Source organism: Psittacula echo, assembly GCF_963264785.1.
Source record: "Psittacula echo genome assembly, chromosome: 13".
NCBI lineage: Eukaryota > Metazoa > Chordata > Aves > Psittaciformes > Psittacidae > Psittacula > Psittacula echo.
The window spans coordinates 13,704,362-13,728,661 of NC_137749.1; the positions used below are offsets into that span (position 1 = coordinate 13,704,362).

The window sequence follows — 24,300 nt, forward strand, 5'->3', positions numbered from 1 at the left end:
GAGTTTAAAAAGGTCCTTAGCTGAGATCATAGAACCCCAGCCTGGGCTGGGTTGGGAGGGACCTTAAAGCTCCTCCAACCCCAACCCCTGCCACAGGCAGGGACCCCTTCCACTAGAGCAGCTTGCTCCAAGCCCCTGTGTCCAACCTGGCCTTGAACACTGCCAGGGATGGGGCAGCCACAGCTTCTCTGGGCACCCTGGGCCAGCGCCTCAGCACCCTCACAGGGAAGAGCTTCTGCCTAAGAGCTCAGCTCAGTCTCCCCTCTGGCAGGTTAAAGCCATCACAGCACTCACCGCCCTCCACAGCGGCCCAAACAGCGAGCAAACACCAAAACTTCCCCCCTTCTCCTCCCCAGCCGGCACCAGGCCCCTCCCGCCGCAGGAGCAGAGCTCACCCGGCGTTCCCGACTTTACTGCAGCCGAACCCAGAACCCGAACCCACCAGGACGCGCTGCCAGGGCCGGTTTTACCGCATGGAGGCCGCGGCCGCTCTTCTCCACCAGGCCCCGCACCCGCCGCGCCTACAACCCCCACAATGCCCCGCGGCACGGCGGCGCCAGCAGGACCGGCGCCTACAGTTCCTACAATGCCCCGCGGTAGCGATACGCGCCTGCGCAGAGCGCGGTGAACATGGCGTTGCTGCGGCAAGCGTACAGCGCGCTGTTCCGCCGCACCTCCACGTTCGCCCTCACCATCGTCCTCGGCGCCGTTCTCTTCGAGCGGGTCTTCGACCAGGGCGCGGACGCCCTCTTCGAGCACCTCAACGAGGGGGTAAGGGCGGGCGGGAGGGCGGCGGCGGGGCCGCCCCGGGGTAGGCCGGGCCCTGAAGGTCAGGCTGAGGCCTTGCCGTTGGGCCCGCTCCGAGGCCTCCCGGAGCCGCGTCACCGGCTGCGGGGCCGCTGCGGTAAAGGGGAAAGGGACTGTGGGTTGCGGGGCCGAGCGGGAGCTGCCGTTGGCAGAGGCCGGTGAGGGCTGGTGGAGGTGCAGTGGTGCTGTCCGGGTGCGGATGTTGGGTGAGGTGGGTCCGGTCGTTCTCATATTTCACTGTGATGGGATAAGAGCTGCCCAGATCCCGGCTCACATACACAGGTTCCTGGACAGGATGCGCGTTCTGAACAGTGCGGCGCACTGCCGAAGAGGAGGCAGGGAATGCTGTCAGTTCTATCTTGCAACAGGGAAAACCTCCAGAGCTTGGCGTGTTGCACTTCCCCTCCTGCAGCACAGGGTCCTGTGCCCTGCTGCTGTCCTTGGAGCACCAAGGGCACAGTGTCCTGGGATCACCAGGTCACCTTACTAGTTGAATAGAGCTGCCCTGTGCCTTCCCTGGGTGCCCTCTCTGCTCCTCAGCAGCATCTTCACTGCCCTGGGGTAACACCAGAGCAAGAACAGGGGCCTTGTCCCCTCCTTTTTAGCAGCAGTTAAAAGCTGACATAAAATCACATTGGAACATCAGCTTTGTGCTTAACAACTTTTGTTTAATTATAGCATTGATTTTACGTGTGCTACAGGCAGGTTGGGAAATCACAAGAGCCTGTAGGGACAGGCCAAGGGGAATGGCTTGAACCTGCCAGAGGGGAGACTGAGATGAGCTCTTAGGCAGAAGCTCTTCCCTGTGAGGGTGCTGAGGCGCTGGCCCAGGGTGCCCAGAGAAGCTGTGGCTGCCCCATCGCTGGCAGTGTTCAAGGCCAGGTTGGACACAGGGGCTTGGAGCAAGCTGCTCCAGTGGAAGGTGTCCCTGCCCGTGGCAGGGGTTGGAGCTGGAGGAGCTTTGAGGTCCCTTCAGCACAAACCAGGCTGGGATTTTGTGCAATTAGTGAGGATGATAACTTGGATTTTAAATCTAAAGCACTGTCTGGGACAAATAGCAGAGCCCAGCATGCTCCTCACCCTGTGCAGTGCTTCCCTCAGTTCTGATGGCTGCAGCACATTTCAGAGCCTGGAACAGTATGCTCCTGTGCATCCCATCTCTCTGGGAGCAGAAAAGCCCTTTCCAGTCCAGATGGGAAGCTGAGGCAATGTGACTGGAATTCTCTAATGATCTCCAGCTCGCAGAGCGGATCAGGGCAGGCAGGATGTGCGTGGCTTCCCCCCACATCTCATCTGAAAGCCCTGAGCCCAACTTGTGCCTACCCCATCCTGCAGACCCAGGTCCATAGGGAGCTGAGGCACAGCACTATCCATGGGTGCCGTACTTGTGAAGGCCCAAAAGAAGGGGAGGAAGGTGGGAGGGACACACAGCATGGTGAGAGGACAGAGTGTCCCACTGTATCTCTTCCACAGCAGGAAGCAGCTTCGTGCCCCTGGAGCTCCTCTCATATAGTGGGGTGTACGCCGTTGCAGGGAGGTGCAGGTTGAGGGGATCCCCCCTTGTCCTATACCCTGCTGGCACTTGTGGGTGTGTTTTCATACGAACTCTTCTTTCCCCTCTTGCTGTTGCTTGTCATGGTCATAGGTTTCATGATAACTTGTATTTTCAAGTGCAGCGTTAGCCCAGGAGCACTGAAAAGCTGGCTAAGCTTGGGGTTTTGGGTTTGTTTTGCATACAGAAACTGTGGAAACACATCAAGCACAAGTATGAGCAAAGTGAAGACTGACATGCTCAGCAGCAGGAGCCAGCCCACGGTGGCTGAAGACACTGCAGAGAAGGATTTGTCCTCCTGAAACTGGTTGTCTCAAAATGGAAACGGGTTCCTGTCTGAACAACTCCGAGCCAGATTGTATCAGCCACCTCCTGATATGATGTAAAGCAAGATGGACTCAAGGAGTTCTGCTGCTGTCCTCAACGTTACTGTGTTAAAATAAAACATTCTTGGTCCACACCTCATGCCTCTGCCTTATCCTTGGGCCTGACTGTCACTTCTCCTTGTGGAATCATAGAACAGTTTGGGTTAGAAGGGACATTCGCAGCTCATCCAGTCCAACCCCTGCAATGAGCAGGGACATCTTCAACAAGACCAGGTTGCCCAGAACCACATCTCCATCTAGGAGAGTGCTTAAATACACCTACAACTTAGTTCTAAGACACTGTAAGAAACCACAGCTTCCTAAAAATGGTCTGAAAGACCTGAAAGCACTTGTGCAGCTGTGTTCTGACTGCCACTACCATGGCTTCTGCCTGATGAGAGCTTTAAGAGAGGCATAAGGAGCTGTGTGCTTTCTAGTCTTGTTCAGGGAAAAGTGGGAATCATTGATGTGCTCCTCTGTCAATCATTTACATCTCTGAGGCTGGGCTGGTGCCTGGCCTGTCTCCTTTCCCAGAGGCTGCCTTGCCCTCAGCCCTTCCAGTCTCCAGCCCACTACTGGGCTGAGAATGGGCCCAGCAGGTAACTTTCTGTTTCTCCAAAGCCCACAGTAATGGGATGTAAATCTCCTTCCAAGCCATCTCTCTGCATCCTGGCTCTTTGAGGGGTTCAAGGGACAGAAGCATCCCACCAGGGTTGTGTGGCAGGGCACAAGCCTGCCTCCCTCCTGTCCTGCTGAGAGGGGAGGAGAGTCCTTGGATCTGCACCCCGTGGCTGGGAGCAGCAGGCTCTGAGAGGAAGGAGTTGTTCTCAGCAGCTCCACTGAGGAGCCCACACCCCTGTTCCCAGTGGCCATTCCAAACACCTCTCCCTTCTTAGGGAAGGGCTGTTTGGGTACTTGTTGGAGTAGGGATTCAGTTAATTCCTCCAGGCTCTCAGCTGAAGAGGAAGATCTGTCTGAGTGACTCCCGCTCTTCTCCCTGTGCCAGCCTGGAAAAGCCAGGTCTTTTCCCTTCTCACTGTATTTTCACTAATCAGGAGGCATTTTAGCTGAGGCAGAGCAAATTAGAGCCAGTGCTAATGCAAGCAGCTTCAGTGGGTTTGCAAATCGGTGTCAGGAGTAAACCACTTAAGTCTAAACACAGACAGAGGACTCGAGAAAACACCGTGCTTGTGGTTTGTGAGCAAAAACCAACTGCAGCTTTCAGAGCCCCAGCTGCACTTTAAAGAGGTGCTTTAGAGGATGGTTTAAGGTTTCCTGGAATGATTTCACTCCATGGATGACTCCCTGCTTTACCACCAGCTCTGCCTGCAGTGCTGAGGGCTTCACGCTGTGCTGAGCAGGTGAGAGATTTGCAGGTGCTTAGAAGCACCAACTAAAGATGAATCTGTATTAGGAAGGGGGAGACAAATGTTGTAGCAAGCTGGCAGAGAGTAAATGAAGTTGCTGGTGCAGAGAACAGCAGCTATGGAAGAGCAGAGTTAGTTATCCTAGCAGCTGATTTCCCCTGACAAGGGAGCTGGGGAAGCTGGTAAATGTAATTCCCTTTCTCCTCTGCCTTATCATTACTGGGGTTGCAAAGAACAATCTTGTCTGGAGCACTCAGGACTTCATCTTACTTGCATGGCAGAGACAGCACTTGTACACTTGGAGGAGAGCCCGGCTTTGGCAGCAGCACTGATCACACAGCGCCGGAGTCCCGCCCTCTGCGTAAAACCCGGCAGCCACCTACATGCTATGGAGCTCATTGCCAGAGTGCCCCTGCTGCGGCATTCCCCGTGGGAAGGCAGCGCTGGGTGCACCCTGGAACATCGCCCACTGCTGGTGTCCTCAGCCACAGGCACCTGCGCAACCCACCAGTGAATGGCGGTGGGGAGCAGAGTAACTGTTTACCTGAGAGCCCACCTCCACCGTGGGGACAGCACTCCCAAAATGTGCCAGTGCTCCGTGACAAGAGCAGCTGGAACACTTCCATCACCAGCTGCGGGCAGATGCTCCAGGCTTGGAGTGTAGCAACCATTTGAACACCTTACAAACAGGTTACAAAGTGAACTGTGTCTCCCTGCCGAGGGAACAACTCCGTAATGAAGGAGCCCTCTGGAGAAGTCCTTTCAGCAACCACAAACTGCTGGTTACTATTAACTCCCAGCCTTCCAACAGCAAACAGGATGCTCGGGGCAGTTCTGCTCCACAGAGTGTGATAAAGCAGTTACTGAGAAGCAGCTCCCTCGGGACTCTGACCCTGTTGCCTTCAACTCCAATTCCAAACTACTGCATCTTGCTTAGGGTGCCCTGATGCCGATTTTCAGGTCTCTTTAGCCTCAGTGGCTGTAGCCAGATCTCATTACACTAAACCAACATCAAACAGCAAGTGAATTTCACTGCCTGCAGGCACAGCACATTAAAGGCTTGTTGAGGTACCTCCCAGTTAAAGATCAATAGGGTTTGTAAGAGCCTAAAGCACCAACTAAAAGATCCAAATCATTTATTTGCACATTCTGTTTTCACACACCTCGCTGGAGGGACAGAGGTTTATCAGGTCTTATTCACCTGAACTCCTGCGTCTGCCAACAATGGGATGAGCCCCAGTGTTTTCCAACCAGCCTTCCAGTTGTACCTCAGGATAAGGCATTTCAGCAGAGCAGAAAGCTATGAGGGCTGTTCCCGGGAAGCCTGGCTCTTGGAGGGGCCTGGAAACCCACCTGGGTGCTGGGGAGGGTGCATGGAGCCCATAGGAAAATAAAGTTCTCAGAATTATAAACAGTACAAAAGGAAAGGAAGGGCTGGTGCAGCCCAGAGGCATACACACTCTGACCTGGAGAGCAGTCAGGGCCGGCCTGGAGGCAGCTGCTTCCTGTGAGCACCCACAGGACCTGCAATTCCACATGAGCCAAAGCACCAGGTATTGATGACGACAGCCCTGAGCTAAGGGAGCGCTGAGGGAATGGAGCACAACTGCCTCCTCCCAGGCAGAGGACTGGGGTGATGCAGCACCAGCACGCAGAAGAGTCTCTCAGGAGGGGATCATGCCTTTACTGCGCTTCTTGTCAGCCATGGCGCGGCGGTTGTGGTTCGCTCTTGTGCTTTTGTTCGCTTCCTTCTTCCTCCGTTCCTGCACTGTCTCCCGGTTCTGCCCGTGGCCCTTCACGTTCCCAACCACAGCAGAGCTGTCGTGTTTGTACCTGGGGTACACAGAAAAGGACATCACAAGCAGCACACTGCACCTTGAGGGGCAAAAATCCACCTATCCCAGGAAGCAGGGTGGGTGTGAGGAGGAGCTCAGGCATCTGGCCTTGAACCTCGGCTCAGCCCAGCTCTGCAGGGCTTCTGTAAAAGCCAAGATCAGCATTAGCCACACAAGGACCACAGCCTTCAACACATCAAGTCTCACACCTAAAACCAGCTATTAAACTGTCTCAGAACCCCTGTGGGAGCTGTTCAAGCTCTGGGAAGCTGGGCTCTCCCAGATCCTATCTTGCACAGGGTTCTGCTGTGTATGATAAAGGCACCTTCCTACCCATTTGATGGGATAGAAAAACCAGCAGTGAAGTAGAAGCTGGGTGAGGAAGTTACCACCACCATGGTAGTGACCTTGACATACAGGGATGCTAAGGAGCAGAATACCCTCAACAACTCCTCCTACCTGCAGAGCCACTGTTTCACCCCACGGAGGATGATGCTTACTCACCCCTTCCTCGCAAGGAAAGCCAGGCGCCGGGCTTCAGCTCGCTCCCGCAGCACCGCTGGGTCCTGCACAAAATGGTCCTACCATGGAAGGAAGGGAAGAGGTCAGTAAACTCAGCAGATCCTGCCAAAGCCTAGAGCGGGACAGGATTCTGCTGGACCATGGAACACAGTTCATTGTCCATTATTTCTTCTGGATGAGCCGGCAGAATTGGTGTCAGTGACTCTAAACCTGACGGAGACTTCCCCCCTCTGCCAGCAACACCACCAACATCCCTATTGCCAGTATATCCATGACAGCAGAGCATTAGTGACCTTCAAAGTGTGCTGCTGGCATCACCTGTCTATGGAATAAAGGAGATGAAACCTCTCCATGGAGGTGAGGCAGATAAGACATACAGTAAATCTTAACCCAACTCCAACCACAAACTAAGTATCACCTTTGTTCTTTCCTTTTCAGCTTCCTCCTCCTCCTCTTCATCCTCTTCCTCTTCCTCCTGTCCTTCCTCCTGCCCTTTAGTTCTCAAGACCTGAGGGACTGTGAACGGCCTGAGAATTAAGACACAAACAGTCAGCAATGGAGACAGCGCAGCCACCAAGTGAGCAGCATCATCCTTTTGGGTTTGCATCCCAGCTTCCAAAAATGACAATCCACAAGTTCCATGGACTTGCTGCTTTTTCTGAAGAGCAAGATAAAAAGAGACCCAGAAGTTAATGACACCTTTACTACGGACAACTGCTGAACCCATGTTCTTCACTGGGAATGTTCACTATGAAGTTGTTACTGAACATAATTATGGTTGCATAGGAGCAGGCCAGGAAAAACCTGAAACCTCACAAGGAATTTCTCCAAGGAAACAAGTGCTTCCTCTGGGAGGTGGGGATCCAGCCCCAGGGCATTACTAAGCAGAAGTAAACTTTGCTAGGCTTTAGCTCACCAGTCAGGGAGCATCTGTTGTACAAAGATGAACCCTCAAACCTCAAGCTCAAACTCAGACAGGAACATTGATGCTAAGGAAATGCTGTGCTACAGAACCTCTAGGACTGGTCAGTGGTCATCCACAGAGCTCCAGTTTTATGGCTGGGCCCTATCCCAGTTTCATACAGGGAGAAATAGTTGGAGAAATCCATCAAGCTTTGTGAATCACCCTGAACACGCAGAGCGGCAAAGGGCCTGAGGGGGTGGAGGCAGAATTTACCACATACCTATAGCTCTTCTTTAATATATATGTGTGTGTGTGTGCTTAACTTCTATTGGAATTCAGATCCACCATCCCACTGTCACAGAAATAAATGTAAAACCAGAAATACCTTTGCTACTTCAAACCTACAGATCTAGTTTTCCACAGGAACATCCACTAATTGTTCCTACTGCCTCTCTAGGAGCAGTTGAGCACTGAGCATGTGAAACAGGGGAAAAAGACCCAAGTGCCACACTGTTACAGGCAAACCACTAAAGGATTTAAGCTGAAGTCTCACCATGCTTTAGAAGAGGGAGAAAACTATAGTGGAAGGGACAAAGGAAGCCCAAAGATGCATTCTGGATTGAGGTTAGAAATGGAGACATCTTCATAGTACACCAGAATTTTAAAGGCCACTTTCAAAAGCTGGTTTAGCATTTCTGAAACACAGGATTTCTATCTCTGGCTCTTATTTCTATAACAAATATTCTCCAATCCCCATCCTAAACTAACCCTTTGCTCCCTACAGCTGTCCCAGCTGCCTCTCCTTGTGCAGAGTGCTGTGCAGTCCTGCAAGGACTGGATTCCAGGTGTCAGCACTCGGAGGTGTCAGAGGGGATTGGAAAGAGCAGCAGCCACGTTGCTCAGTTTTCCAAATGCTGCAGTTCTCCTCTAACCACCAGCTGCACTCCTCATTATTCCAGAGCCCATTTCCCCCGCTGCAGGAGCACTGCCTTTGAGCAGAAGTGCTGCTGAGTGCAAGTTCAACACAACAGCAAATTCCCCTCTTAGATGTGTTGATTAGCTGAGGGAATGGCTGAGTCCTGCACACACAAAGTGGGAGCCTGAGAATGTCCTGGGTGCATGCCACAGCAACACTCCTACTGACAGGAGAGGAGAGACCCAGATCTCCCCCCTCGCATGTTACAGAGAAAGTGGCAGCACCAGAGAAAGGGCTGGCTTGAAGCACACGCATCCTCATTGAGAAATGAAGCCAAAAGCCAGCACTGAACAGGCTTGTGCGAGCCATAGGTGGCCATTCCCATCACCCTCCCATCCACTGAAGCCACAGCACCTACCTCCTACTGATGAGCTCATCATCTGAGTCAGCATCATTTGCCCCCACTTGGTTTCCATCATAAGTGTCGTCGTACTCATCCTCGTAGTCCTCCCCGTAGAGCTGAGCCTCTCCCTGCTGCACAGGCAGCTCCTCCACCACCACCCTGTACTGGCTGTAGCGCTCCTTCTGCTCAGCAACCAGGCGCTTGTCATTCAGCAAACTTCTGGTGGTGTCCTTCTCCCTCCTGCACTCCGCAGAAACAGAAATGTGTGTAAAAACCTTCCTGAGAAGTTAATTCACCCCCCCTCCCTGCCGTTAGTGAGTGGAAGCTGGAGGAACAGAAGTCTTTGAACTCCACAAGCACTACTTAAGCCTATTTCCCCTCTGATTTACAACAGGGCTGTTTGTCTGGCTACTAAAACCAGCCACCCCTGGCTTGGAACAAAGTCATTCTTAAACAGAAGCCCAGCAAGATTGCCCAGATAAGAACAGGAGCTGGACACCAACACTGTCATTTGAGACAGAAAGGAAGCTTTTAGGGAGGCCAAATGCAATTATACTCAAGCTGCAGTTTTCAGGCCAAGATTCAACCACCACAAGAAATCCCATGAATCTTGACTGAGAAGCTGTGGGGGTGAAGACTCCAGCCTACAAACCAGCTCTGCCAGGCCCAGAGTGCCCTCTAACACCCTGCTGCAGCATCGTCTCACTGCAGTAGCAGCACAGCCACAAGCAGGGACCTGTGTTAGAGTCACTGCTGCAGACACCTGAGTTCCTACAGCCAAGAACCTCAGCTTGCAAATGAGAGAGATTGCAAACTATGGAGATAGATGGGGAGAGCCAAAACTGAGCACTGCAGCAAGGACTCAGCACAACTAACAGTGGAAAAGAACAAACCAGAGTAGACTTGTGACTGCTTCAACCTGCCTCAAAGCATGTACTTGGTTTTTGTGAATGGAGGAGGCAAGCCAGTGATAGCCATTTTAAAGGGAGGACCAAGAAACAGAATTCTGACAGATGCCATGTCTCAAGCTGCATAAGCATAAAGCCTTTGAAGTGCCATTTTTCAGGCTGGCCAAGCACATGCTTGCAGCAAAGCAATGAGGAATTCCACTGCCAAGTATTCACAGTACAACTTGCAGCCCTCAGAGTCCAGGAGGAACATGCATTAATGGTGCTTTGGCATCTGGATATTAACAGGGAAAGAGCCTGTCTCTAACAGACTGCCAGTGACTCCAGAACAGACAAACTTATGTGACACAGAGCAAGTCCAGGGGAAGTCATCTAAGCAGCCTGATCTTCATTAAGAACGTCAAGCAGTAACCTTAGGGATAGATGTGGTTCCTTCTTTTCCATGACTCACTCTGGTACCTGCCTGCATTTAGCTGCAAAATGCTCTACAAAGCATGTGGTTAGTTCACACATACCCAGCTGGGATAACATCTTCTGCTGGTATTCAACATGAGCCTGAACTAAGTGTTTGGTAATTGTCTCCTGTTGAGCTGGTCTGATGACTGCAGAAGAGCTGCAATGAAATGTTTCAGGCACTAGTTCCAGGAAAAGCAGTGGGATAACTCCTCTAGTCCCATGGTGTTCAGGACTTCAGCTGACAGATCCAACTAGCAATTATGGCTGGACAGGCACAGACAAGTGGGATTACTTCTCAGGATCAGCAAAGAATCACATGTATGCTCATATGTTCACTTCCCCATGCTTGTTTCTCTCCTCATCCTGGTGTGACTCTCTCTCTTTCATATTAACACTCCCTGCCCCAAACTGCTTATCCACACAGCAGCTAGCACAATGGGACCCAACCTCACCCGGCTCTGGAGATATCACGCTTAGGCAGCAGCACCATTCTAAACATAAGCACGAGCTGTCTAAGAACAACTGTTTTGTCAGGAAGATGTAGCCTGAGGGAGGCCAAGAGACACCAGGAACATCGGCAGTCAGAGGATAATGCTGAGAGCTCATGGAAGAGCACAGGAAAGAGATGACAACTTCCCAAGGAGTGATGTCACCGCTTCAGAGAAGACACAGCCTCCCTGGCAGCAGCCAGACGGCAATGCCACGGGAACAGGGCACCACCACCCAGCTCAGGGATCATGGAATCCCAGCCTGGTCTGGGATGGGAGGGACCTTAAAGCTCCTCCAGTTCCAACCCCTGCCACGGGCAGGGACCCCTTCCACTGGAGCAGCTTGCTCCAAGCCCCTGTGTCCAACCTGGCCTTGAGCACTGCCAGGGATGGGGCAGCCACAGCTTCTCTGGGCACCCTGGGCCAGCGCCTCAGCACCCTCCCAGGGAAGAGCTTCTGCCTAAGAGCTCATCTCAGTCTCCCCTCTGGCAGGTTAAAGCCATTCCCCTTGGCCTGTCCCTACAGGCCCTTGTCCCAAGCCCCTCTCCAGCTTTCCTGCAGCCCCTTTAGGCACTGGAGCTGCTCTAAGGTCTCCCCTTCAGGAGCCTTCTCTTCTCCAGGCTGCCCCAGCCCAGCTCTCTCAGCCTGGCTCCAGAGCAGAGCTGCTCCAGCCCTCGCAGCGTCTCCATGGCCTCCTCTGCACTTGGTCCAACAGCTCCACGTCCCTCTTGCGCTGGAGGCCAAAGAGCTGAACTTCGGACTTTCCAAGTTTTTCAAGCGATCTGCAGAGGGAGCTCCCAGCAGGGTTATCCCATACATTGGCTGAACCTGGGACAGTGCCCTCTGGCCTTGTGCAGCTGCTGCAGCGCTACCCACATGTGCAACACCCTGGGGAGATGTGAGGTAACCAAGCACACGAGCCTCCTGCTGACAGAGTCACTCTGAGCAAGGCAACATCATGAAGAGAAAGGTTGTGTCTGTGAGTTCTTAGCTACAGACACCTCCAAAGTCCCTGCCTTAGCCAGAGGGAAGTCAAGTAGAAACACTACAGCACTGCTGCTGAGAGGCTGCTGGACTGGACCTGGGGACAGAAGCAGTTTTCTCCTGAAAGTCTGGTGCAGGTTTGCAACCAAAACCTTAAGTTGGAGCTCCCAGGATCACATGGCTCAATTTACAGATTTCTATTTACGTTCTGTGTAAATACACACCAAAGTAATGGTGATGCTTGGCAAGTTGAAGTGTTCCAGAAGAACCTGAAACAAGTCAGGGATATTCTAGAGGTGACATCAACAGGAGCAAGCAGGGCAATGCCCTAACCTAAATCTGAACAGAGCATGGCACAGCACAACGTGCCAAACTGGGCAGAAAGCAAAAGAAATGCTCGGCTGCAGGAAGCTTACAGCAACGGAACAAGGCTGCACCCCTGAGCATTGCCAGATTGTGAAGGAGATGGGTATTGAAGCTTCACTTGGATCTAAATCAGATCACTCTTCACTCTCAGTTCTGAGTCACCCCAGGCTCGCAGAGGTGGCTGCTCTGCAAGGTTTGCTCTTCAGTGCAGGTTTAACTTTAAGACCAAGAAGCAAGAGCCCAACATTACAAAGGAGCTTGGCAGAGCCCTCTCCAGCAGCACACAGAGGAAAGCCCATTAGGAAACCCACTAACTGAAACCAACCCACTAATAACAATTCAGTTCACTTTCCCAAAGAAGGAGGTGGGAAACCTTTTTGCTCAGCCTTACCCCCACCACACACACCTGCAGGAGGTTTGTATGAGAAATAGAATTGCAAGGTTGCAGGTACCATCCCTCTCGACAGACAGGGTTAATAAAGGGTGCACGATACTCACCTCTTGCCCTTCTGGATCCGAGAAACATCCACTGAATCCCTACTGAAAACATCAAACTCATCATTCTGGAAAACATTATAGCGAGAAGTGACCAGAGGAGTCGGGTCTGGCTTCAGCTGCCTGGTGGAAGAGAAAAGAACAAGAGAGAATAAAACCAAAGGTGAGCTGGGGAAGACCAAGTCCTCTCCTTCCCGAGGCCTTGGGTTGGTCTTTGTCAGCCTCCAAGTCACCCACTACATGCCAAGGTCCACTATGTGGTGCTAGGTCACAGGTTACAGCTCCTTCCTTTCACAGCCACGCTGTAGTACATGCACAACCACTATGGGGCATTGGTGTAAGATAAAAGGCACCATTTCTGAAGCTTATCTTTTGGGGCAAAATAAAGCAACTTACAGAAAGCAACAAGAAAACTCTTTCGTTCATTTAAGAATGAGTAAACCCATGAGCAGCACAGAATGTCACCAGGCTGCCTGGTCTCAGAACAGCGACTCAGCAAAGCCAGGCACTAAGTATGATGAATTACACGCTGGAAAAGATTCCAGTAATTTGCTGCTGTTGATTTCAGGATATTTATCTTCCTACCATTCTCTCAGGGTTCCAGGCTTACATTTGTTCAACTTGTAAGTCAAAGGAGCATTATTTTTACATTCATAGTGCTGGTGCTGTGAGCTCAGCTGTAGGCTGCAGACGCTGCTCTGCTCACTCCTAAACCCAGCCCTGATCCCAGTTCCACATTTGCTATTGAACTGACAGCTTTGTTTCAAGATGCAAAAGGCAGGAAAGAAAAACTAAATCCAGCCCTATCTTCTGTAACTGCTGGCTTGGCAGAAAAACCCCAACCCTTCCAAAGAGCCAGCCACCATTTGCGCCCAAGTCAGCAGATGTGACTGTGAGAGCACCAAGATTGTTGCAAGACTAAGATATTTTATATGGTTTTCCTGATAGAGATGCTTTCCTTTTGAATGGCACAATGAGACAGTCTGCCCATTCCCCCATGAAATGTGAACAAACAGCACATTCACATCCTGAGGCTCAGGCAGAAACTGCTGGTGCAGCACAAACACGTGCTGGCAGCTGCAGACAAACTCCAACAGCTCAATCCCACTGCCAGCTACGAGCCCTGCGTCCCAGGTACAAGACAGGGAAAGCTTGTCAGAGGGTAGATGAAAATTGATTTGAACTGCACCTCCTGTCTCTCCCTGGTTTAAATTCCCTCACAAAACAGGAGGCTGTCAAATACTATAATTGATCCTGCAGGTTGAATTTGGGATTAATCAGTTCCTCTGAAGATGCCCTTTCCTGCACGACCACTGGGAGTTAACACCTATGACCCTGGCCTCTGCAGCAATATAGCTTTAATAGCTTTCGAAGACAACACATTCTATTGCCCAGCCCAAGCCAGTGTCCCCATGATGCAATTTTAATGGTTCTGAAGTGAGCATTTTATGTATGAGTGTTTTTATCCCCCACCACAAAACACAACCCAGCATCTGCTCTGTTGAAATGCTGAGCAGGGACACACAGGAGGGCAGAAAGCTATAGCAGTGAGAAGCTCTCACTGCAGCTATCTACCCCCCAAAAAAATGCACATTCAATTTCTTAGAGCTCTACAAGTGTCTCACCCTCAGTAAGCTTGATGTTCATAGAATCACAGAATCCCAGCCTAGTTTGGGTTGGAAGGGGCCTTAAAGCTCCTCCAGCTCCAACCCCTGCCACGGGCAGGGACCCCTTCCACTCGAGCAGCTTGCTCCAAGCCCCTGTGTCCAACCTGGCCTTGAACACTGCCAGGGATGGAGCAGCCACAGCTTCTCGGGGCACCCTGTGCCAGCACCTCAGCACCCTCATAGGGAAGAGCTTCTGCCTAAGAGCTCAGCTCAGTCTCCCCTCTGGCAGGTTCAAGCCATTCCCCTTGGCCTGTCCCTACAGGCCCTTGTCCCAAGCCCCTCTCCAGGTTTCCTGCAGCCCCTTTAGGCACTGGAGCTGCTCTCAGGTCTCCCCTTCAGGAGCCTTCTCTTCTCCAGGCTGAACCAGCCCAGCTCTCTCAGCCTGGCTCCGAGCAGAGCTGCTCCAGCCCTCCGTTAAATGATAACCCACAAACAAAAAACCCCCAAATGACATCAAACCCATGCCAGAAGCTGTCCCTTGCCTTTGCATTGTTCGATCCAGCTTATCCAAGCATGGCTCCAGCTTCTCTTCTAGGATGTTGTTGATGACTTGCTCTGCATTGTAACTGTACTCTTCCAGGCAGGCCAGGATGAAGCCCTCACCAAGGTCTGGCAGCAAGTCTTTCACTTGAGAGATCAGGGAGTCCAACTCCACCCCTGAGACCCTGGCGACAGGGGCAGCCGCTGCACCGGCACACTGCAGATACCAAACAGAAGTGGGGGCATTACTGGGGACAGACAGCAGCTGAGGGGAGGCAGGAAGGCATGTTATGAAAAGGGAAAGCAGCAGCCTGGGTTATCTGAATTTAATCACAAAGAAGTCAAAAGAAGAGAAATCATCAAAAGTTGTTTATACTGCACAAGGTCTATGACATAGCCCTGAGCACCCAACTCGTTTTGTCTGTCCCTGGGTCAGCAAGGACACTCTGGAGAATCCCTTCCTCAAATAATCTATGAACTGTGCATTAATGAATACACACATGAACTACAGCGATGAGGCACAGCACTTGAATACACAGCAACAGGAAGCCTAAGCCAACAGAAATTAGAGGTAATGTGTTCCAAGATAAAGCCAAGCTCAAGGTGTGGCTTTGCTTCTCATTTCACAAGGCACATGGGGCTGCACTGAAATCTAGCAAAGGTAAGAAATGAGACTGAATTTCATGTAACCCCCAAACCTGAGCAAACCAATCCTCTCTTCACAGATGAACGAGGTAAGGACAGAAAGAGCAGGACCCAGTCCACACAGGTCTACTCACCTCATCCTCTGACACATATCCAGCCCTGAGCCCTTCCATGTCTTCAACAGTTCTATCCAGTATTGCTGATGCTCCATTAGATGCTGATGCTGGTGTTGGATCTTTAATGACTTGTGCTTTTTTCCTGTCTACCCCTTCCCATGCACTTTCCACTGCTTGGAGGATATAGGCTGTCCGGGTCTCATCTCTAAGAGGACATCATTAAGGACATTTCTAGATGTGCATATTCAGACCTCGCCCTGAAGAAACAATGAGATTTTCAGCAACTCCCAAGCCTGTGCCTCAATCAACCTTCCTAGAATCCCAGCCAGGTCTGGCTTGGAAGGGACCTTAAAGCTCCTCCAGTTCCAACCCCTGCCACGGGCAGGGACCCCTTCCACTGGAGCAGCTTGCTCCAAGCCCCTGTGTCCAACCTGGCCTTGAACACTGCCAGGGATGGGGCAGCCACAGTTTCTCTGGGCACCCTGTGCCAGCGCCTCAGCACCCTCACAGGGAAGAGCTTCTGCCTAAGAGCTCAGCTCAGTCTCCCCTGGGGCAGGTTCAAGCCATTCCCCTTGGCCTGGCCCTACAGGCCCTTGTCCCAAGCCCCTCTCCAGGTTTCCTGCAGCCCCTTTAGGCACTGGAGCTGCTCTAAGGTCTCCCCTTCAGGAGCCTTCTCTTGTCCAGGCTGCCCCAGCCCAGCTCTCTCAGCCTGGCTCCACAGACACATGACTCTCCCGTTTTGTTTTTAGGGGAAGACTTTCCATCATCTGCTTCCAGTCCTGCAGCTAAACCAGAGGCAGCAATATTGGAAATGCCGTGGGCATGAAGGAATCCAAGAGCAGCCAGGTCTGCAAAACCCCAAGGTGATGGTGAAGGATACAGTGTGGAGGATGCTTGCTGAAGCAGGCTGACATCATCTTCAACAGGAAACAGCTTATCATAATCACGGAGAAATCTGAAACCCCAGAAGCAAGTTTAATCAGTCAGTCAGTCACCAGCAGACCTGTCACACACTGCTGGCCCTGCCATGCTGCTTCGGCCTCCTCACTGCTCAGGCAGGAATACTTCTAACCCCTCACTCAGTACTGGATTCCAGCATCCATTGCCAGATCTCATCATGCTCCCATTACTCTGCAGCAAGACTTCACCATCCCCCCCCCAGCTATCAGATCCCTGCAACACTCCTCAGGATGTGAACACCCAGTGCCACATCACAGAGAAAAGACAGTTTATGATTTGAACATGATCAGAACTGCACCGTTGGGAGGCCAAGATCAGATTCCCAGTTCTGCCACTTACTCACTTTGCACCTGCAGCATCAGCACTAAACACTTTTCTGTTCTGGTCACCCCAGCTGAAAAGCAGAGATCAGTAATAATAGTCTAAGCTGTCCAGGTAGCTAATGGCTAAATTGCTATCCTCCCCTTTGAAAGCCTGGATTAAAGAGAGCAAAGAATAACATTCTCCAGCGTCATGCAACACCCTCCTCACCTTACAGTAAAGGCTGCACTGCAGTGTGAAATTCTCTCACAGCGGCTCTCCCAACTAGTCAGAATGATTTCTAACTCCCAAATGTATCATAATACCTCATAATAATGTCTCAGGCAATTCTATTGTAAAGAATGGAAGAGAAAGGCAAGCCAACCCTCCCTCTGGGTCTCTCTGCAGCCAGACTCACCTCCTTTCCTGAAGCACTGAAGTGAAGATCTGTAGGAATTCCTCAATAAAAGGCTGAATGTTCTCACAGCTGCAGAAAACAATGGCACAGAGCGAACAACTGGTGGTAAGCATTGCACAACCTCCACATTCCCCCTCAGTCATGCTCATACATCAAGGGAAAACCCCATGTGAAAATAAATTTCAGAGCACTTTGTGGCTTTCAGAGGAGCAAAGGGTCAAATGGAAACAAGTTTTATCCCTGGAAGATGTTCCAGGCCAGGCTGGATGTGGTTCTGAGCAGCCTGATCTAGTTGAAGATGTCCCTGCTCATTGCAGGGGGTGGGAACTAGATGAGTTTTGAAGGTCCCTTCCAACCCAAACTGTTCTATGACTCTTCTCTGGCTTCAGCAAACACTTCAGCCAGCTGTGTCCACAGCTGTATCACAGTTAGAAATACAAGACTTGAGACAGACTTTACAAGTCATGCTTTGATGCCCCAGACTTGCATCAAGCACAACAGGGTGTGTAGTGCTTTTGTAATTGTGCTCTTATTATATGTTTTGGGATTATAGCAGTGAACCTCCCAGAAAGTATGTGCTCACCTGGGTAAGAACACAGGCCAAGCCAATTCCTACTGCAGCCTGTGTGTTATAACACCCAAACCTCCTACTGCTGCTGCTGCAGCAAGCCCACAGCCAGACTGAACACTCTCTGCAGTACATCAGTGCTGGGGAAAAAGGCAGTTCTTTAGAAAAGTCAAGGAAGCAAATCCAGGTCTCCCATAAGGAATTCCACCAACAGATCCTCCTCATCTTCTTGGACAACTCTACTGATACCAAATGAGGGCAAATATTCAAGCAGAACATGAGCTGCAGCAACCTTGAAACCCTGTAACATGTACAGGCAAAGAGAGCAGCCCAGGGGAGCACTGGCCTTGCAATCCAGATCCAGGCTCTTGGCTCCATCCCCAATATGCAGCATGATTTTGGGCTATTTCACTTCTCTACTATAACATAAGGACAGTTATACTTGCCTTCATTTTGAGATTACTCATAGAGTTATCAGCTAACAACTTTCACAACAGGAGGGAAGAACCAGGTAAAGGCACCAGTATTTAAGATTTAAAATGAGTGTTTTCAGTGATCTGCAACACTGCGTCACTTTTACTGTGGTGTCTCAGTCAAGGTGTCTACACACGCCATTATAATTTGCAATTTAGCCACAAGCTGAGGTTAGAAAGCTTGTTGGACCACAGCATCATCCCACTCTAGTGGGGTCAATACACACCAGTTCTGGATCAATACAGCTTCCTCTGGAACACTCCTGCTGTGCAGGACAACAGATTTCTGATCTTAGCCAAAGTCTATGGCTACAACCCCAACACAAATAGCAACATCCATTCATTTTCTCCAGTAAAACTCCCCTCAATGGCAATCAAATAACTGGCGGGTACCACAGGTCCCAGTGCCAATACCTGCTTTCTAAGATGGGCTGCAGACAGGCTTGGTTTATTAGGATGTGAAAGGCTTCTATCATCTTCTTTCTGGAATGCGAAATTCTCCTCCACAAATCAGCACAGACACTTCAGGGAGAGTAAAAAGACACTATCAGCATCAGCACAAGAAACGTGAATCTTTAACACACCTTTGCTCCAGAGTTAACCCTCCAGAGGGAGGATTTCATTAGCAGAATCATTTATTTGCTGCAAGGACCAGAGATCAGAGCCGCTTCCTAGTTATGAATGAAAATCCATGCACTAAAAGCTGGTCTCAATCACCAGCTCGACACAGACATCTCAACTGTACCAGCACAGCCTGTGCCTTAAAATGAGACCAATCTACACATAGAGATATCATTCCTGTTTTCATGCTTTGTTACAACTGGAATGCATCTCCCATCAAATTCTTCTCAGACAGCAGTGCAAGAACTCATTAGTCACCCCACTGCCCAGGGAAATTTGGAATTAGAAAAGTCATCTCCCTGGAGTTCTTTGAAGCAGCATAAAACAGACAGAAAGACTCTGTGGAGGTGAGTAAAGCAGCCTGAAGTGAATTCTTAACTAAGCCCTGGGAGAGTCCTGTTGAACAGAAAAGGCAAAGCCCCTGCACCCACTTTCACCTGTTGTCCTCATAGTGCCTCTTCTTGATTGCAGCTTCCAGCTCAGGAACTGCCAGTTCATAAAACGAAGCTAATCTGTAGAAAGGGGTAACAAAACAGTAACTGTCACCCGAGGCTTCAAAAGTCATTTGCTAAAAGACAAATCAAACTGCTCATTTCATTAGCACTCACTGGCATGACACCATTTTGTTATTTGTGCCCTGAAACAGGAGCGAATATGCTTTTGCCAAGGGCCTGTAGGGACAGGCCAAGGGGAATGGCTTGAACCTGCCAGAGAGGAGACTGAGATGAGCTCTTAGGCAGAAGCTCTTCCCTGTGAGGGTGCTGAGGCGCTGGCACAGGGTGCCCAGAGAAGCTGTGGCTGCCCCATCCCTGGCAGTGCTCAAGGCCAGGTTGGACACAGGGGCTTGGAGCAAGCTGCTCTAGTGGAAGGTGTCCCTGCCCGTGGCAGGGGTTTGGGACTGGAGGAGCTTTAAGGTTCCTTTCAACACAAACCAGACTAGGATTGTATGCACTAGACAGAGCAGCACCCTGAGGTCATCGAGGTATCTTTGAAGATGTAGGCACAGAACTGCATTTGAAAATCACCACACTACTGAAGAGAAGAACAATCTGCCCAGCTGAGAAACATCCCAAACACAGATCTACAGACTGCAGGGAGCTGATATGCTTAGCCCATCCTGAAGCACCCCCTCCCCCTCCAATACCCTCATGGCCCCGTCTTGCTCTATGCTAAAACCAGATACGAAATTGGGTATGATTTCCAATAAAGTCTTACTGGTCTTCCTATTCAGCTCTGCTCTAGGTGGGCACTCAGGTGAAGGTATTCAATATGCAGAAAGCCTAACAGCATGTTGCAATAGGATGCCAGAGGGAGGAAACAAAGAAAGCAAGCTTGGTCCAGTCTCACATTTTCCAGGCCAGGCAGCCCACACAGACTCTTTCCTTTAGGGACAGAGCCCCAGGAGATGCAGACTAACAGTCAGTGCTGCTCCCTCAGTAGCTGGCTGTTACAAATCATGATTTGCAGCACTGCACAGGAGAGCCAAGCTGAACCGATGGGCCGAGGCTCCATTAGGAACATTATGTCTGTGTCTCCTATTAAGAGCCAAACATGCTAAATGAGTATCCTTGAGGCAAATGTAGCAGAAGCTCTCATTGACACTTTTAGTTAGGGAGAGAAATGAGCAAGTGCCAGCAGATGGATTCAGCCACACAGAGGTTCCAGGAGGATGACACGTAGATCAGTTTCTCTTTCTACGCTCCAGAGCCCCAGACATTAGTCCATATTGAGAAGTAATGAGTGTGTTGCTGTTGTCCCACTGCACGGAGATCAAGACTATTTTAGCACATCTCTCACATCAGCAGTAGAATTGAAAGCAAAATGCTTTCCTCCTGTGAGTAACCAAGCGTGGACACCGTGCTGCTCGTCAACTCAAACAGCCACCAGCACTCCACCAATCTGCTGGTCCTCCAATAACCAACTGGACCACAACACCCAAGGAGGACAGACACCCACACCCCCCAGAGCAGCATTACTCAGCCTATGGTCCATAAACCACTGGCAGCTGTGCTGCCTCAGAGGCCTGCAACACAATTGGAAACAAAAGCAAAATACAAACATGTGCTCGTTCCCAAGCAAACAAAACTGGGAAATAAGGACAGTAAATTAACACTTCAGTGGTTCCTAACCAAAGGCAAGACTCTACAAGATGGTCTGGGGGATTAAACAACTGGAGCAAGCTGGGTAAATGCCACTCAAGGACTTGCAGTCTCTGTGGGAACACACTCTGCTGTCTGGTCATTGAGACCATCCTGACTCATCACCACTGTGATCCAGAGCTGGGCTGCAAATTAGCTGCCAACCCAGCTGTCATTCTCTCCCAGGCACTCAGCTTCTGCCAAACCTCAGTAATATTCTCTAGCATAAACCTCATGCAGAGCATCAAATAAAAGCATTTCTTTTCAGACCTCAGTGGACTATCACTCTGAAATACTTTCCACTTCCCTTGCTTCAGGCCCTACAGCAGGAAGCTCTTTTTGTCTACAACTCTTTTCTCCTTGCCCTCTCCACCCCACCAAGTACCGTTTAGTAGGTTTTGAAGCTATCATGGTTGCTCTGGCTCTAGGATCACCCAAGGATAATGAGAAAGGTGCACAGATAGCAGACAAGCTCCAGATATCCCTATAATCATTATTTATCACTCTATTCCTGTCAGTGTGAACCTCACTGTCCCCATTTGCACTGGCACAGGGTGCCCAGAGAAGCTGTGGCTGCCCCATCCCTGGAAGTGCTCAAGGCCAGGTTGGACACAGGGGCTTGGAGCAAGCTGCTCCAGTGGAAGGGGTCCCTGCCCATGGCAGGGGTTGGAACTGGAGGAGCTTTAAGGTTCCTTCTAACCCAAACCAGGCTGACTTATGATTAAATGTCAATGTCACCAGTGAAGGGACTGGGCCAGGACACAACAGAATATTCAGTGCTTTTACTTCACCAAGCCCAGCTCTGTCTGCAGGCCAAGATGTACCTGTAACAAAACTCATGTTTCTGGAAGGTCTGGCAGGCCAATGGGAAGATATCAAGGAACGCCCAGAGTGTCGTGCAGGTGTCGCATAAGTACAGCACAATGTCCTTCAGCTCCTGAGAGTGAAAGAGCAATTACTGAGAGAAGAGCCAGGCAAGTTTTCCCAGGAACACAACACAACCAAGAGGGACACACCACGTTCAGACCAAGCCTTGTTTCTGACTGCACAAAGAGTCTGCTATGAATTATAAACACATGACACATTAATGGGTCTAGAGGCAGAGACAATGTCCATACTAGAACTTCTGTCCCTTAACGATTTATGATCCAATCCCCAAAGCTCGCTCATATTCAGGACACTGTGAAATTACAAGAATCCTCAATATATCCTGTTTTGGACAGTGGCTCTGGCCTCCATATATCCTCCTCCACATATAGTATTGCTCCCCATCTTGCTGGAAGCACTGCATAGCAGTACCACAGGAATTAAAGGGATGATTTCAGTGGTCCATTTCAGTGCAAGATGCATTTCCAGGGTAGCTGCAACAACTGCCACACACAAGCTGTATAAGTAAGATTTCGCAGAGCATGCTCACCGACATGGGGTCTATCTTTGTGCAGCACCCAGCACCAAAAGCCCCTCTTTAATGAACTAAAGTACTTTTGTTAAACATTTCTGAATTAAAGCCAAATCAACTCTGGCCACTGCCAGGGCTCTGTGGAGCCTTCTCTCAGCTACCAGTAAGTTAAGTTACCTACAAGCTGGTTAAGGGAAAGACTTGGCAGGTTTAGGAAGAATCCACAATACAACGGACATGGTTGAAATGCACACAAGCAGAGCAACCAGCTGAGGGTGGAAAGACTTTATCATCAAGTCATATGACAAACAGTGAACTAATGACAGGGAACCATGTGCTGCATAAGCCACCCGTGTCTGGGAACAGAATGACCCTCTGTGGTTGCAATGCTCCCCAGACTGCTCAGTCTGCAGGACAGCAAACAGCAAAGGGCAAAAAGCAGCAGTTCTACCTGGAGGGGCATGTTCCCTGGAGTCACATTTACTTTTTCTTCCAATTTCTGAGGCTCAGCAGAGGCTCCTTCACACTGCAAACCACACTGCTGCAAAATATTGTTGAACACCTACATCAAGAGAAGGGAGCAGTGTTAAAACAGGCAGGGAAGGCAGCAGGAGATGCTTTACCTTGTTAACAATCACTGCTATGATCATGTATGCAAGCTGGGACTATTTCCATTCAACATGGGGCTGTGTAAGGCAGAAGCTGCAACAGACTCACAGGCTACAGCAGTAAGGCCCACATTTCACTTCTGAAACTCCACGCAGCTTGCAAGTAGCTAAGTGCAGTTGCATATGGTTGTGATGCCAAGATAGCGATTGCAGCTAATTTGACTTCATAGCAGCCTTCCAGTATCTGAAGGGGGCCTATAAGGATGCTGGGGAGGGACTCTTCATTAGGGACTGTAGTGACAGGACAAGGGGTAACGGGTTCAAACTTAAACAGGGGAAGTTTAGACTGGATATAAGAAAGAAGTTCGTTACTGTAAGGGTGCTGAGCCACTGGAATGGGTTGCCCAGGGACGTTGTGAATGCTCCATCCCTGGCGGTGTTCAAGGCCAGGTTGGACAGAGCCTTGGGTGCCATGGTTTAGTGTGAGGTGTCCCTGCCCATGGCAGGGGGGTTGGAACTGGATGATCTTAAGGTCCTTTCCAACCCAAACTATTCTATGATTCTAAGCCACATCCTTAGCTGGGTGAGAAAAACCAGCCAGTAACAACACTGGCATGCCACCCAGAATCCCTATTTGCAGTGGGACAACTGGGAAGTTAACACCACCTCCTGCTTGTGAGCCAGTCCCACGGCCTTCCTGCGAGCAGGTTAGCAGGACAGAGTTTATGGCTCTTGTTTATAACCAAAGAGTCTGGGAGAAGCTGACTGAATTAGGTCCTGGATTGCTAACATCCTGTGGGGTAGGAGCAAATTAAAAGCAACTCTCTACACCTGCACCTCGAGAGATTTGGCAAGCTCTTCTCCCTGAGACCTATGAATGGGCAGCTAAAGCTGCTCAAGTTGCATACTTGGGTTAATATTGCTATTCGAGAGGGCATGTAAGCTCCTGAACCTGCACAGGTATCAACCCCTTTCAGTGACAGTGTAAGCACAGCAGTAGTTTTCTGGATCAGTGATCTCTGTTACATCCTCACACTTGAGATGCACAGGCATGGCCCTGCAGCAGTCACCAACACACAGAGCCAAGAAACCAGTGCTCTGCAGAGACACTGCTCCAACACGGTACATCACAGAAAGCACCTGGAGTCTCTCCTGCCCTCCCACTGATGCATTTGAAGGTCTGGACTTGCATCCTAGGATATTTTTTAAACAAGGTATCACCCCTGGGATTTACTTCTAACAGTTTCTTAACACACGGGAAAAAAGGATGTGGGCTTTCAAGAAGGAACATTATTGATGTCTTGGGGTAAATGGTATCTTGGGTTTGTTTATTTTTGAGGACATAAATATGACATTTTCAGGCTATAAAGATGTCAAAGCGCCTCGATTTCCCCCTCAGGTTAAATATGAATCCCACTTGCTGAGTCTGGGCAATATAAAAGCTGCTCATAAAAATGAAAGCTTAGACATGGAAAGGTACAAAACAGCTTTTGTATGGCAGCAATGCATCCCTTATAAAAGAATTCCATTTACTCCTGA

The 24,300-nt window shown here is 50.3% G+C and overlaps 3 protein-coding genes across 10 annotated transcripts in view; 1 reads left to right on the plus strand and 2 right to left on the minus strand.

Annotated features, from left to right (window-relative positions):
- Positions 1–525, minus strand: part of ZMAT5 (zinc finger matrin-type 5) — an 18,156-nt gene extending 17,631 nt beyond the window's left edge. For 2 of the 6 annotated variants that reach the window (XM_080628546.1, XM_080628547.1), the window contains exon 1: positions 443–525. The gene's annotated coding sequence lies outside the window, so the exon portion shown is untranslated. Of the gene's footprint in view, positions 1–395 lie in introns of all 6 variants that reach the window. The other 4 variants (XM_080628548.1, XM_080628550.1, XM_080628549.1 and 1 more) reach the window with 4 other exon arrangements.
- Positions 526–611: 86 nt separating this feature from the next.
- Positions 612–2,813, plus strand: UQCR10 (ubiquinol-cytochrome c reductase, complex III subunit X). Its single transcript, XM_080628626.1, has 2 exons — positions 612–771; positions 2,547–2,813. Exons 1-2 carry the CDS (start codon positions 631–633, stop codon positions 2,592–2,594), a joined length of 189 nt encoding a protein of 62 aa, XP_080484752.1. The 5' UTR covers positions 612–630; the 3' UTR covers positions 2,595–2,813.
- A 2,426-nt stretch (positions 2,814–5,239) lies between these two features.
- ASCC2 (activating signal cointegrator 1 complex subunit 2) overlaps positions 5,240–24,300 on the minus strand; it is a 33,288-nt gene continuing 14,227 nt past the window's right edge. For all 3 annotated transcript variants that reach the window (XM_080628878.1, XM_080628876.1, XM_080628877.1), the window contains exons 7-19: positions 22,605–22,715; positions 21,579–21,691; positions 19,054–19,128; positions 18,410–18,517; positions 16,955–17,023; positions 16,157–16,231; positions 15,295–15,481; positions 14,518–14,732; positions 12,372–12,491; positions 8,687–8,911; positions 6,867–6,975; positions 6,431–6,507; positions 5,240–5,924 (exon numbers count right to left, since the gene is read on the minus strand). In XM_080628878.1, the coding sequence (XP_080485004.1) occupies positions 5,756–5,924; positions 6,431–6,507; positions 6,867–6,975; positions 8,687–8,911; positions 12,372–12,491; positions 14,518–14,732; positions 15,295–15,481; positions 16,157–16,231; positions 16,955–17,023; positions 18,410–18,517; positions 19,054–19,128; positions 21,579–21,691; positions 22,605–22,715 (1,653 nt within the window). In that variant the 3' untranslated portion in view covers positions 5,240–5,755. The remainder of the gene's footprint in view (positions 5,925–6,430; positions 6,508–6,866; positions 6,976–8,686; positions 8,912–12,371; positions 12,492–14,517; positions 14,733–15,294; positions 15,482–16,156; positions 16,232–16,954; positions 17,024–18,409; positions 18,518–19,053; positions 19,129–21,578; positions 21,692–22,604; positions 22,716–24,300) is intronic.